This window comes from Lissotriton vulgaris, chromosome 5, assembly GCF_964263255.1.
Source record: "Lissotriton vulgaris chromosome 5, aLisVul1.2, whole genome shotgun sequence".
NCBI classification, from domain to species: Eukaryota; Metazoa; Chordata; class Amphibia; order Caudata; family Salamandridae; genus Lissotriton; species Lissotriton vulgaris.
Window position 1 is genome coordinate 3,743,284 of NC_141693.1, and position 15,270 is coordinate 3,758,553.

Below are 15,270 nucleotides of genomic sequence, written 5' to 3' on the forward strand. Positions count from 1 at the left end.
ACGAAACCAGGGGAAGGACAAGGCCTCCCAACAACCGGCCTCCCCTGGAGCTAGTGGCTCATCAAGGCAATCGGATGAAGACGCTCCGGTGACGAAGGCCTTCATGTCGGAGCTGTTTGCCTCCATCAAGGAGGACATATCGGAACTCAGGTCGCAGCTCGCCTCCGACCTGCGGGAGGTGCGGAGGGACGTGGACGGCATAGGAGAGAGGGTGGCGACCCTGGAGGACAGGGACCTGAGCGTGGCCACAGATGTTCATATGCTCCAGCAAGACATTATCCGCCTCACCGAGCAGAATTTGGACCTCCAACTGCATACGGAAGACCTTGAAAACCGCTCCCGTAGGAACAACATCCGTATACGGGCGGTGCCCTGGGACGGTGAGGCGGGAGACCTCCGGGGATACGTACAGGAGCTGTTCCTCCAGGTCCTAGATGAGGAGGACACGACGGAGATACGGATGGACAGAGTGCACCGGGTGGGCTTGCCGCGGCGAGGGGGGGGTCCTCCCCCCGACATACTGGTGTGCGTCCACGATTTTCAACTCAAGGAGAGGATACTACGGAAGGCCAGGACCATCGACTCATTGCTATTCCGTGGCCATAGACCCCAGCTGTTCCAGGACTTGGCGGCCTCTACCTTACAAAAACGAAGGGACTTCCGTCCTATCACAGCATTCCTGAAAGAGAGGGGGATCGCCTACTCTTGGGGGCACCCTTTCAGAATAATTTTCAGATGGCAGAACCGCCTGGCCCAAGTACGCACACTTCAGGCGGCAAAAGAGCTTCTGGGATTGGCGGATGTTCCATCATCGCAGGCCACGGCGGCCTCCCCATCTCGGCAGCGCCGCCGATCAAACTCTTGGCACAGGGTAGGGCGCTCCCCCGCCGGATCCCCTGCAAGACAACGTCCGGACCTCTCTACCAGCCTGCAGGAACGAGGGGCAGCGGTCGCTTCGGTGGCCTCGGCCACGTTGGCTGCTTCACAGCTCAGCTCTGGGGCGGCGTGATCCCCAAATGGCGGATTGGCGCCGGGAAGGCTCGGGCCTTCTGATCGAGGGTGTGCAAGTACTCTGGTGGAGACGACCTTGATTACGGCCAAGGGGAATAGTGGCTTCATTCCTCTGGCCTGTCACTCGATTGGGGGCTTCCTACGGACTTCGGCCTACTGATCCTGTTGAGTATGGTTTTTGCACTTTTTTTTCCATTTTTGTACAATGTTCTGTGTTGGTTCGGGGGGGTTTTGGTTCGGGGGACTGTTGGGGAGGGGGAGGGGGGGCCGTGACGGCAGGCCTTTGGGGATGAATGTAGAGAATGAGTGGTGGACTGCGCGCCATGCTGTAGAGGGGCTGAGCCTACGACTGTTCTGGGAACGTTTGGGAGCACGTGGTTGGGGGGAGGGGTGGAAGGAGGGTTGGGCGCCATTTGTATTTCTGTTAGCAAGATCTTTGGGAGGTGTTTCTTATGCCGATTAGTATAGGCACTTGGAATGTCAAGGGCTTGAATTCCCCTCAGAAGAGACAGAAGGTCCTGAAATACCTTGTAGACCATCACCTTGATGTGGTGGGGCTTCAGGAAACCCATTTAGCTCGAAAGGATGAAATGCGGCTCCGACACAGGGCGTACCCCATTGTGTACAGGTCCTCAGCTGTCACGAAGCATCGGGGGGTGGCGTTAATGTTTAAGGCAGCGTTGCATTTTCAGCCTGTGGGAGTCCGCACCGATAGAGAAGGACGGTGGTTGATGGTCAAGGGGCACGTCCAGGGCAGGTTGTGTACGTTTGTGGTGCTCTACTTGCCTAATTCGGGCCAAAATAAGTACTTGCAGGAGCTGCTGGAGAAGGTGGGGGACTTTGCGGAAGGACTTGTATTCATGTTGGGTGATTATAACTTGGTCTGGGATGGGGAGATGGACAGCTCGGGGGGTCGGAGGGCGGACACGGGGGTTTTCTCGGGGAGTACACAGAGGGGGGTGGAGGAGATGGGGCTGGTGGATGGTTGGAGGTTTTTTCACCCTGCTGTGAAGGACTATACGTTCTTTTCCCATGTGCACCACTCCTACTCCCGCCTGGACTACGTCTTCCTCAGCCAGTCCCTTAGAGGGAACATCTTAGATGCCGCCATTCTCCCGATTTCTGTCTCGGATCACAGTCTTCTAGTGCTCACGCTTCGGTGGTCGCCGCCGGACACCGCGAACCGGAAATGGTACTTCCCGGCCTCGGTGGCCCGAGACGATGTATCCCATCAGGCCTTGCGTCAGGCCATCCGGGACTTTTTTGATAGCAACCCTCCCTCGGACACGTCCCTAATGACTACCTGGGACGCCTTTAAGGCGACGATCAGGGGGACGTGCCTGGGCCTCAACTCGCAATTGAACACCTTACATAGGAAGGAGAGGGAAGCGCTGGAGGCAGAGGTGCTCGCGCTTGAGAGGGAACACAAAGCTAATCCCTCGAGGGTGACCCTACGTCCCCTAACGGCAGTACGGGGCAAGTTGAAGTCTCACTACACGAATAGGGCTGAACTCACACTGTTGCGGCTGGGCCGGCTCTCCTACTCTGGGGGCAACAAGATTGGTAGACACCTTGCCCGGCAACTGAAGGATAAGAGGGAGCGGGAATACGTAGGTGGGATTAGAGACTTGGCAGGAGTGCTCCAGCACGATGACGAGGCGAAGGCTGATGTCTTTGGCCGCTTCTACGCCGCGTTGTACGCGGGGGAAGAGTTGGACGCGGCTAATCAACGTACATTTTTGCAGCGCATATCGCTTCCGCAGGTGCCAGGGGCCTGGAATGACTTACTGGAGGCTCCGATCACAAGGGAGGAGGTTCTCGCGGCTATTAAAAACCTGAAACTACACAAAGCCCCCGGCCCCGACGGGTTCACCGCTGTCTTTTACCAGACCTATGCGACTGAGGTGTGTGACTTCCTGGTCGCCCTCTTTAACGACATGGCTGGACCTGGGGTGAATTCTGGGACCTTGGCGGAAGCAGTGATCACGGTCCTGCCGAAGCCGGGGAAGGACCCGGAGTGGTGTGCCTCATACCGCCCTATAGCCTTACTCAACATCGACGCCAAGCTCTACTCGGCTATATTAGCGAGCCGCCTGCAAGACCTGCTGCCGTCGATTATCCATGCGGACCAATCGGGCTTCATCAAAGGCCGCCAGACGCATGATAACACCCGGAGGGTCATCCACCTTATAGAGAAGGCGGACAGGTTCCGCATCCCGGCGGTCTTGGTGGGGCTGGATGCGGAGAAGGCTTTCGACCGCGTGGACTGGGGCTTTCTCTTCCACACGTTACGGGCGTTTGGGTTTTCCGATCGCTTCATCGCGATGGTAAGAGCTAACTTCTGCAGCCCGCGTTCACGGGTGGCGGTGAACGGCCACTTGTCGGCCTTCTTCCAACACTCGCGGGGCACTAGGCAGGGATGTCCCCTCTCGCCCTTGCTGTTTGCACTCAGCATTGAACCTCTGGCGCTGGCAGTCCGGGAGCATGAGGGGGTGAAGGGCATCCCGTTCACTGGGGAACAGCACAAGATCACCCTGTTTGCAGATGATGTCCTCTTGTCGTTGGCCGACCCCGCTAACTCCCTTCCGTGTGTACGTGATATATTGCTGGAATTTGAGGCGGTGGCCGGCTTCAAGGTCAACTATGGCAAATCGCATGTCCTGAACCTGACCCTATCTCAGGCCGAGGTGGCACGGGTGAAGGCGACGACGCCGTTGGCCTGGGCCTCGGGGTCCCTGCTATATCTCGGGGTACACCTCACCCCGACAGTGGGCGGTCTCTTTGCGGCCAATTTCCCGCCCCTCATGGCCAGATCACGCGTGGAACTGGAGAAATGGAAGCCTAGATTCCTGTCCTGGCTGGGACGGGTACATGCTATCAAAATGGTCCTTCTCCCCAAATATCTATACCTGTTCCAAGCCTTGCCTATTCCACTGCCCTCTACCTTTTTTAGCCACCTCAAATCGATGATGTGGAAATTTGTCTGGCAAGGTGGTCGGGCGCGGCTTTCATTTACACTCCTGCGGCGCCTGCGAAATGACGGAGGGGTAGGCCTTCCGGACTTCCACCTCTACTACAAGGCGGCCCAACTTAGGGTTATGGTGGAGTGGTCGCAGCAGTTCTCTGACAAACACTGGCTGCACATGGACCGGAGTGTGGCAGGCCGGTCCATCTGGGACCTAGCGTGGAAGCCGAAGCGAGACCGCCCGGTAAACGCGTACATTAGTACCCCCACGGGGACTACGCTGAAAGTCTGGGACACACTGGCCAGTGACGAGAGATGGACGACCTTCCCATCCCCGTTCACCCCTTTGCACTTTAATCCAGAGTTTTCCCCGGCGCTCACTGAGGGCCCCTTTGACGTTTGGAGGGAGGGGGGATGCCGGGCATTACTTCACTTGTTCCATGGCCCCGAACCCTTGACGTTCGAGAACTGCATGCGGGACTATCAAGTGCCGCCGGGGGAAAGGTACCGGCATTTACAACTGCTACACTGGGCCACTTTGCCCGCGGTGCGAGAAGCGGCGACGAGACCTTTATCCGACTTTGAGGCCTTTCTCCTGAAGACCTCGGCCATGAAGGGGGCTATCTCCTTTTTATATCGGCTGCTGCTCCGCTCGGCCCTTTCCCCTAGACCGCGTTACATGGAGCAATGGGAGGAGATGGTGGGGAGGGATATCACTGACGGAGAATGGTCGGCGCTTTGGAAGGACATGACGCAGTTTAACCACTCCATACTCTTGAGGGAAGCACATTACAAAACCCTAACGCAATGGTACATGGTTCCGGCTCGACTTCATCGCATTTTCCCGGCGGCCACGGACAGGTGTTGGAGGGGTTGTGGCCTTTTGGGGGATTTCCGCCACGTTTGGTGGGATTGCCCGATCATTAAGCCCTTCTGGGCCGAGATCTTATCGCATATTAAAGACATTTTGCAGTACCCTATCGATGACTCCCCCGAATTTGTTTTGCTGGGTTTGAGAGATCCCGGCCTGGAACACCAATCGCGAGCCGACAAAAAGATCTTGTGGCTGTGCCTCGGCGCGGCCAAGCTCACGCTGGCCTCGGCCTGGAAACGTAAGGAGGCCCCGGCGGTTTCCCTTTGGCACTCCAGACTGTGGAGACTTCTGAGTCTCGAGAGAATGGCGGATATATTTATAGGCAAATATAAAAACTTCAAGCACGTGTGGGGCCCCTTGGTGTCCTTTCTTTCTGCTGGCTTGCCTTCGGCTGTTTGCCCGGCGTCATTGAGGAACTTGCACTTGTTTCAACTCTAGAGGGTGCTTGGTGTATGAATGAGATTTGCGAGCGGCGCCGTCACGGGGGGGGGGAGGGGGGAGTTTTGTTTTTGGGGGGAGGGTAGGGTGTTGCATTGGGACAGTTACTTCACCGAGATGAGGCATACTTGATCGCTGGAGAACTCCTGGACTAGTTGCTGGCTGCACTATTTGAGCTACCCCTTGGCGGGGGATTGCTGCGGGACTGCCGACATTACCAGCACTGAAGACTTTTTTGCTTTAATGCCCTGCCTCATCTTCCTTTTCAGCCTTCCCACTGTGTGGGACCTTCCATGCGCCCACTGTGATGTCTTTTGTTAATTGTTATTTTTTTCTCTGTATGCAAAATAAAAATTTTACAAAAAAAAAAAAAGAGTAAAACTAACTGGCAACTCATAGCTTTATTCTGCGCTGTTAGCTCACTCTGATTAAAAGTCAACCGACATGTTTCATCACTATACTTTCAGTGATTTCTTCAGGGTTTTGTTGGTGGGTCAGCGTTTAGCATGCACCTTTCAGAATCTTCCCTTATTGTACCAGGTGGCCTGCTGAAATGAGCCTACCCGGCCCCTGTGGAAGACTGTGTCAGAGTATCGTTCCCTGTCTGTGTACTGGGACGCTTTGAACCGCCAAACGGTCGGTATCGCGTAGGTGTGCTGGTGTGGTCTCGGCTCGAGGGGTGAGCCGAGACCACACCACAACACCTCACGGTTGTTGGTCTTGTATGCACTGTCTTTATGTTTGTTTTCTCCCATTTTCTTTAAGGTTGACACCTCGGCATCTCTGCCAGATTGAAAATTACAACGTAGTGTAACACTAGGGGTAGAAGTCAGATATTCTCTCTACCTCATGAATAAAAACTTTTTCACTCTGTTTAGCCGTCGAGCTGTTCAGGAGCAGGCCATTGTTGTTAGAGAGCTATAGTGGCCTACACAAGGGGTGAGATGGGCAGAAGCTTCTTCAAATCACAAGTTGTCAAGAGGTTCCTGGAAGGAGCGAAGAGGATCGCACCACCCAAGCGTGTGCCGCCACCGGCATGGAACTTGAACGTAGTCCTGACGGAACTCATGAAGGAGCCACTTGAACCAAATTCCACATGAACCAGTCCATACAGATACAGAGTTTTTTCCAAAAACCAACCACTAGCGCAGAGCGAGCTCTGCACACCCTAGACGCCAGAAGGGCGGTCATGCATTACATTGAGAGGACAAAGGGACACAGGAAATTGAAACAGTTCTTTGTGTCGTTCGCCAACAGTTACATGGGCAAAGCAGTAACCAAGACCACTATTGCACGCGGGATCGCGCAAACAATTCAACTCTGCCACAAAAGGGCAGGACAAGAACTGGCAGAGGGGGCGCGTGCCCACTCCACTAGGAAGAAGGGGGCTACAATAGCCTTCCTGGCCAATACACCCATACAAGACATATGCCTGGCGGCAACATGGGCTTCGGTGCACACATTCACGAAGCACTACTGCGTGGATGTTCAGATGAACAAAGAAGCACAAGTCGGACAAAAGGTGCTCCAGCATATATTCAGAAACCAGAGCTCATCTTCCACCCAGCCGCCACAGAAATTAGAAACCGCTACAAAATCTATGCACAGCATAGTGAATCCAGAAAGATTCACGCTGCAAAACGAATAGTTATACCTGTCGGTGTAGTTTTGCAGCTTGATGATCTTTCTGGATTCACTAGCGAACCCACCCACATCCGCCAGAAAGATGAGGCTGGAGAGAGAAGAGGTGGTCAAAAAAAAAAAAAAAAAAAAGGGAGAGAAGTAAGAGACTTTAAGGACAAAGCGGTAAAATTCTCACCTAAATAGAACATTGCCATTACTTCGGAAACGAAAGAAACACGGAAAAAAGAATCCGAAGATGGCGCCCAAGAGTGGGAGCTTCCGCAGGAAGTATGCCGACGTCACCGGAAATGCACCCGAGGAGGTGTGACGCCGACGCCCACAAGGGCTACAAAAAAAAACAAAGAAAAGACTACGAATCCGTACCCAACCACAAGACCGCGGAATATGCACAGCATAGTGAATCCAGAAAGATCTTCAAGCTGCAAAACTACACCGACAGGTAAACTATTTGTTATGCTACGACGACATGCCTGGCTGAGAATCTCTGGATTTAAGCCAGAAATCCAAACCACCATCCTTAATCAAACAGTGAATCCAGATCACCTGTTTGGCCCGAGGTTGACACCACCCTAGAAAAAATCAAGAAGGACACGGAAACTGCTAAGTCCATGGGTGCCTTACAGTCCCAGCAATTTTGGGGTGGGTCTTTTCGTCGCTCAAGCACTAGAGACGTTGCCAGAGGCCAGCTCTCCCAGTCCACGCAGTACTACAAGGCCAACACTCAATCCACATACACCAACAAGAGCCGAGGTGGATATCGTGGTAACAGCGCCAAGGGCAGAGGTCGTGGAAACAACAACTCCAGATCCTCTGCCACCAACAAACAGTGACGCCTTGTCACTGCCCCCTGACCATACAACACCGGTCGAGGGGAGACTCCAGCAGTTCCTGCCAGTCTGGAAATCCATCACCACAGACAGGTGGGTCAGAGAGCTTGTACAATACGATTATTGTCTGGAGTTAACATCCACTCCACCCAACATACCCCCAAGACACCGTCCTATGTCGGCCGAGCATTTGCACTTATTGCAGCAGGAGATCATCGTCATGCTGCAAAAAGGGGAAATCGAGCTCGTGCCCGTGCAGGAAAGAGGCACAGGGGTCTACTCCCTGTACTTCTTAATACCACAGAAATACGGGTCCCTCAGGCCCATCCTGGACCTTAGGCCATTCAACCAATACATCCTGTCAGATCACTTCCATATGCTGACCCTGCAGCAAGTGCTCCCGTTGCTCAGTCAGGGGGATTTTCTCGCGACTTTAGACCTGAAAGATGCGTACTTTCACATTCCACTGCACCCTTCCCACAGGAAGTACCTCCGGTTCACCATGCAAAACCAGCACTGCCAGTTCAAGGTTTTGCCTTTCGGAGTCACCACGGCACCCAGGGTGTTCACAAAGTGCCTTGCGATGGTGGTGGCGCACCTCAGGAGACAGAATATCCATGTCTACCCTTATCTGGACGACTGGCTCGTCCAGGCGAAGTCAGCCCAGCAGTGTGCCGCCCACATGTCCCATACCATTCACCTCCTGCACGATCTGGGATTCTCACTGAATTACCCAAAATCCCACCTCCAACCCGCCCACATACGGCAGTATCAGGGTGCGACCATAAACACTCTGGCAGCCACAGCACAGCCAAGTTCAGTGAGAGTCAGCAGCATTCAAACGCTGATCCAAAAATTCAGACCTCAACACTCGCTTCCAGCAAGAGCTTTCATGCAGTTGATCGGCATGATGGCCTCCTGCATCTCCATAGTACCGCACGCGAGACTACATATGCGTCCGCTTCAGGAGTGCTTAGCACGTCAGTGGATTCAGGCTCACGGGCAGTTGAAAGACCTAGTGTTGGTGAGCGGTCGGGCATACAACTCTCTGCATTGGTGGAATCCACAAAACCTTTGCAAGGGACGACCGTTCCCAGAGCCTGTGCCACAGATCATCCTGACAGCGGACGCTTCTCTCCAGGGATGGGGAGCTCATGTACTCCATTACACTGTGCAGGGACTATGGACACCGCAGCAAAAGAAGATGCACATCAACGTTCTGGAACTGATGGCTATCTTCATGGCACTCAAAGCCTTCAAAGTAAACCTGTGCAACAAGGTCGTGTTGATCCGGACGGACAACATGACTGCCATGTACTACATTCAGAAGCAGGGAGGAACACACTCCACAGCTGTCTCATCTGGCTCAGAGCATGTGGAAGTGGGCCATTCAGAGGAACATCTTCCTCATGGCAGAACCCCTCCCGGGCAAGGACAATCAGATGGCGGACCTGCTCTGCAGGTACAGTCACCAAATGCACGAGTGGGAGATACATCCATCAGTACTCCAACCGTACTTCCAAATGTGGGGTCATCCAGAGATAGACCTGTTCGCCACAAAGGAGAACGCAAAATGCCAAAGCTTCGCCGCCAGGTTTCCACACCCACAGTCGCAAGGCAATGCGATATGGATGAACAGGTCAGGCAAATTTGCGTACGCTTTTCCCCCAGCACCTCTGATATCGCTGGTGGCACGCAAGCTCAGGCAGACTCGATGACTCTTATCCTAGTTGCTCCAACGTGGGCTCGCCAACCATGGTACACCACGTTTCTGGAACTATCCGTGGTGCCGCATCAAAGGCTACGCCTCACACCCAGCCTTCTGACGCAGAGCCGTGGCGACATTCAGCATCCAGACCCGCAACATTCAGCATCCAGACCCGCAACAGCTCAACCTGGCGATCTGGCTCCTGAGGTCTTAGTTTGGCTACCTAAACTTGCCTCCCGACTGTATGGACATCATCCGGGAGGCGAGGAAGCCCACCACAAGAGCATGCTATGCGGCAAAGTGGAAGCGGTTTGTCCTTTAATGTGCAGACCACAACATTAACCCGCTGGATGAGTCTATTCATAACATCATTTGTTATCTTTTCCATCTGTACAAATGTAATCTGGCCTATGCTTCCATTCGCATACACCTATCTGCAATGACCGCTTATCTCCAGAACAGGCAGCACCTCTCACTCTTCAGGGTGCCTGCCATTAAAGCCTTTCTGGAAGGACTCTAAAGAGTCATCCCTCCGCGGACTCCACCAGCTCCAGAGTGGAACCTCAATGTGGTCCTCACCCGGCTGATGGGTCCTCCCTTTGAACCACTGCATTCCTGCGAGATTCAATTCTTGACTTGGAAAGTGGCTTTCCTTGTAGAAATTACATCGCTGCGACGCGTTAGTGAGCTCCAAGCCCTAACTATCCAAGAGCCATTTATTCAAATTCATTTCAACAGGGTAGTGCTTCGCACTAACCCTAAATTCCTTCCTAAGGTAGTGTCTCAATTCCATATTCACCAGACTATTGAGTTGCCTGTTTTCTTTCGAAATCCCGAGTCATTGGCGGAGAGAATGCTCCACACCCTTGACGTCAAAGGGCCCTGATGTATTACATCGATTGGACCAAGGATTTTCGGAAGACTAAACAACTTTGTTGCCTTTGGGCCACAACACAAAGGTAACCCCATTTCCAAGGCTGGTATAGCCAGGTGGATTGTTAAATGTATTCAGATCTGCTATCTGAAAGCCAAGCGTACTCTCATCGTTCCACCAAGGGCCCACTCCACCAGAAAGTTGGGGGCCTCCATGGCTTTCCTTGGAAATATTCCTTTGGAAGACATATGTAGAGCAGCCACATGGTCTACCACACACACATTTACAAAGCATTATTGTGTTGATGTGCACTCCAAACAGCAGGCAGCTGTAGGGCAGGCAGTTCTAAAAACACTTTTCCAAACTGCTGCAGCTGGCACGGGCGGCCGCCGTTAATGGAGGGACTGCTATGTATTCTATGCACAGATATGAATTCAGCAGCCCACATGCCTCGAACCGAATATGCTACTTACCAGTATGCATCTGTTCTTGGCATATAGGGCTGCTGACATTCATATCGCCCGCCCTCCTCCCCGGCGCCTGTTGCAGCTGCAGGATTCACATATACTTCTAGCATGGTCATCATTCACTTAGTTTCACTCCATCTTGGCCGCAATTGCTAAAAACAATCTGGGGATGGAGTTGATGCCCATGCGCACTGTAGTCCAGGGGAGGAGCCACCTATCTCGTGATACTTCGAAACTCTTCCAGGACAACAATGTGCAATCATCCGGACCCAACACTAGGCGGCGATCTATGCACTGATATGAATGTCAGCAGCCCTACATGCCAAGAACAGATGCATACTGGTAAGTAGCATATTCGATCCAGGAAAAACACTGGAAGGGAAATAATATGTAAACTCAGTGTCTCTTTTAGTGGAGTTTTTCTCTTTTAATGTAGCCTTCCCATAACAGTGGAATAGGGGGAGAGGGAGGGATTTCTGAGTAGTGACACTGACTGTCTCTCATAGTGATTTTTTTAACCACATTTCACAGTGTTAACTTTCCCTTTGCAAGTCACACTGTACAAATATCTTTGAAAAAGAATGTCTTGCTCTTGTTCTTTGCACCAAGAGTAAGAGCCCTTCTGCCTAAAAGAACAAGTTAGTATGAAGGTAGTTGTTTGACTATGACTTGAAAATGCTCAACAATGTTATGACCTTTTTAGGGATCTCCTGTCTCCTCTTCCATTGATCAAGAATCCAATGAGGAGGCGGATGAGGATGAGGATGAGGATGAAGATGAAGAAGAGTCCTCGGACACAGATATCGAGGAAGAGTTGCAGAAATGTGAAGACTTGTCCGAGCCTGAGGAGGAGGCTCTAGGTAAGTCTGAAACCTAGACTGTAAGGGTGTAGGGACGTACCATTGACAGTATTGCAGGTAGGACATCGGAATAGGTAAAGAGTTCATCTGTGCTCCACGTGCTAGCCGTTCTGTAATGTGCTCTTTCTTAACTTCACAATATTGTGTCACCATGGGTTTTGACATCTAGGAGTATGATGGTCAACACTGTTGGATTCATCATCAAGAGCTGAGTAATATTCCTACCTACACAGGTGTAGCCCAAGTGCCCTGCTTGCCTGCTGCTCCTCCTCTTCCTATTTGTTTCCCTTCTTTAGAAACATCATGTTCGAGGCAAGTGAGCTGTAGATCACATGCTTTGCATAGCCTGCCATCTAGTGTTGGGTCCAGATGTTTGCACTTAATTTTTGTTCGAAGAAGACTTTTCCAGTCACTAGGTAGGTGACTCCTCCTTTCGGTGATAGTGTGCATGGGCCTCGGCTCCATTGTTAGATTGTTTATTTCCGCCATCGGGTTCAGATGTGAATTGTTGCGCTCTGGTTCGGGACTGTTTCTAGGGTTCCTTCCGACGCGCAATCCACTACCTTAGACGGTATTGTTTTTCGATCGCGCTTCCCATTCTCCGCATATCGTTTCGACTCAAAGTCCTTCGATCGAAAAACTCGTGTAGGGCCGTTGGACCTACCCGCGCAGGCTTGCTCGCAGTCGATGGAAGGGACTCCATTCAAACTCTGTCCCAAGTGTCGCGCCAAATTTCTGCGCACCGAACGGCACAAAGTGTTCATCCTCAGTCTATCCCCGGAACACGACGAGAGACTGTGCCGCGTGCAGATCATTTCGATCGAAGAAGACGCATTGTGACTGTCTGGCTTGACCTCACAAGATGCAACATCAAGGCGGCTCCGTACCGGATATCATCGGCGAAGATTCTGATCGAGAAGAACTACAAGCTCAAGGAACCGAAGAAGCAGAACACATCTCCATGTCCGAGGCAGACTCCGACATGGAAGGAGAGAAGCAAGTTATACCGGTTCAGCGTACTGGGAGTACAGAAGCCCCCTTGCCCCAACAACACAAGACCAAAAAGGCTCCGGTCCTTTCTCTACCTGCGGGCCAAGGTCTGCACTGAGAAAAAGTTTCGAGTGCACTGCCCTCGGGCTTGGTGCCGAGACACAAAGAGAAGCCCTCCGCTCGGGCTCGAGTCGGCCCCAGGCCGGCGCTGATCCGAAATCCTCTGCGTCGAAATCAAAGCATGTCGTGGTCCACATCCCATCTTTATCAAAGACAAAATCTTCGGAGCCGAAGGTTTCAGAGCCGAAACTTTTGATGCCGAAAATGGCGAGCACAGACAAGACTCCGCCAAAAGAGCCTTGATCCGACGTTCCACCTTCGGATTTGAAAGAGTTGGTTATAAATCCAGACACTGGAAATATCTATACCAAACTGCCTGAAAAAAGAAAGATGGACCTACAGGAGGAGTACCACATTCCTTTGAAGAGGAAAAATGTGGGTACTACCCGTCATCACCTTATATTCCACCTCCTTCACGCAATGATCCCAACTTACTCATCACACCCACAAATTGACCACCACCACTATATCACCAGGTCTACAGAATGAAGGGGATGGGGATTAGGATAGGCCACAGGATATTGACCCATGGGAGGACTATGACACTGACCCACACAGGGATAATGACCCGGACTTCTATCCGTCCAGACCCTCACCACCCAACGACCATATAGGATACATTGAGCTACTTAACAGGACTGCTCATTATCATGGGGTGGAACTGAATAAGGAGGCTTTAGAGGAGGATTTCTAATTTGAGACCCTAAGTTTGTCTCAAAGAACTACCCATACACTGCCAATGCTTAAGGGGATGCTTAAACGTGCAGATGAGGTTTTTAAAGATCCTTTAAGGGCAAGAATCATCACGCCTAGGGTTGAGAAAAAATATACACCTACTGACCTTGCCTACATCAAGGGTCAGCTGCCCTTAGACTCTCATGTGGTTTCCAATGCTTGCAAGAGAGCTAACTCACAGACCACAGGTGAGGCCCATCCTCCTGATAAGGAGTTCAAGTTAATTGATGCCTCTGGCAAAAGGGTAGCGTCATAAGTGGCTAATCATTGGCGCATTGCTAATGCTCAGGCTTTGGTAGCCAGTTATGATAGGGCTCATTATGATGAGTAAGAAAAGCTCATGCAATTTCTGCCTGATTAATATAAATCTAAGGCTAATGATCTTATTTAGGCGGGCAAACTAATCACCAATACCTCCATCAGGTGCGCCCTAGACGCAGCATATACAGCAGCGCTCACAGTTAACACCAGTGTACTGCTAAGCAGGCATGCTTGGTTGAGAATTTCTGGTTTCAAAACTGAGGTGCAGGCCTGTATTCTCAACCAGCCGTTTGACAAAGAACCTCTCTTTGGTCCAGCAGTTGACACCTCCCTGGAAAAAATTAAAAAAGAGACTGAGGTCGCCAAGTCCATGGGCGCTTTGCAGTTGCCTACAAATTGGGGTTCCTTTCATTGCTCCTTTTTCAGGGATGGCTCCAAGAATATTACCACAGAAAATCTCTCCTCCTCTTACAAGGGCAACAACCAATCACCCTCATCAAGAGGTTATTTCAGAGGAGATTTTAGAGGAAACCATGGTAAGGGAAGAGTTAGAGGCAACTCCACACACTTCCCCCGCAAATAACAAGCAGTGACTTCCTTCCACTACCCCCGATTATTCCACTCCTGTTGGGGGACGTCTCTCCCAATTTCTCGCTGTCTGGAACACGAATCAGTTCAGACAAATGGGTTCTACAAATTATCCAATATGGTTACTGCCTGGAACTTACAGACACTCCAGATATTCTTCAAGATCACACGCAGTGTCACAAGAACATCTCACGCTTCTAAAGCAAGAGGTTCTCTCTCTGTTAGAAAAAGAAGCTATGGAACCAGTCCCATTTAAACATCAAGGGTCGGGTTATACTCCCTGTACTTCTTAATTCCCAAGAAGGACGGCTCTCTCAGCCTATACTAGACCTCGGAGAACTAAATCTATACATTGTCAGATCACTTTCACATGGTCACACTCCAACAAGTGTTCCCGCTCCTTCAACAAGGCGACTTGACTTAAAGGACGCCCATTTCCATATCCCAATACACCCTGCTCACCGCAAATACCTCAGGTTCGTAGTAGCAGGCCAATATTTTCAGTTCAAGGTGCTCCCATTTGGAGTAACTACCATACCTAGGGTTTTCACCAAAGGAATGGCAGTAGTTGCAGCTCATCTACGAAGACAACATATTCAGGTCTTCCCCTATTTGGACGACTGGCTCATAAAAGCCAGCTCGCAAAAAAGCGGTGTACGTGACATTCACAAAACAGTGTAGTTGCTCCTCGATCTTGGATTAACAGTAAGGATAAGTTACTTACCTGTAATCCTAGTTCTCTTCCAGGGGTTTCCTCATCAAAGTCATAAGCACTTGAATATTCCCGTCCATGCACGAGGACCCCCGAAAATATCTAAAAATATGTTTATTTTATTTATTTTGAAAGTTTGATATAGCGCGGACAAGATCCTTGCAGATATCAGAGCGCTTTACAAAGAGAAGTGCAT

At 51.4% G+C, this 15,270-nt stretch overlaps 1 protein-coding gene across 6 annotated transcripts in view; it reads left to right on the forward strand.

The window, feature by feature from the left end:
- The window catches only part of DAXX (death domain associated protein), a 343,599-nt gene that overhangs the window by 164,271 nt on the left and 164,058 nt on the right, over nt 1-15,270 (forward strand). For all 6 annotated transcript variants that reach the window (XM_086920614.1, XM_086920612.1, XM_086920609.1 and 3 more), the window contains exon 5: nt 11,512-11,668. In XM_086920614.1, the coding sequence (XP_086776740.1) occupies nt 11,512-11,668 (157 nt within the window). The remainder of the gene's footprint in view (nt 1-11,511; nt 11,669-15,270) is intronic.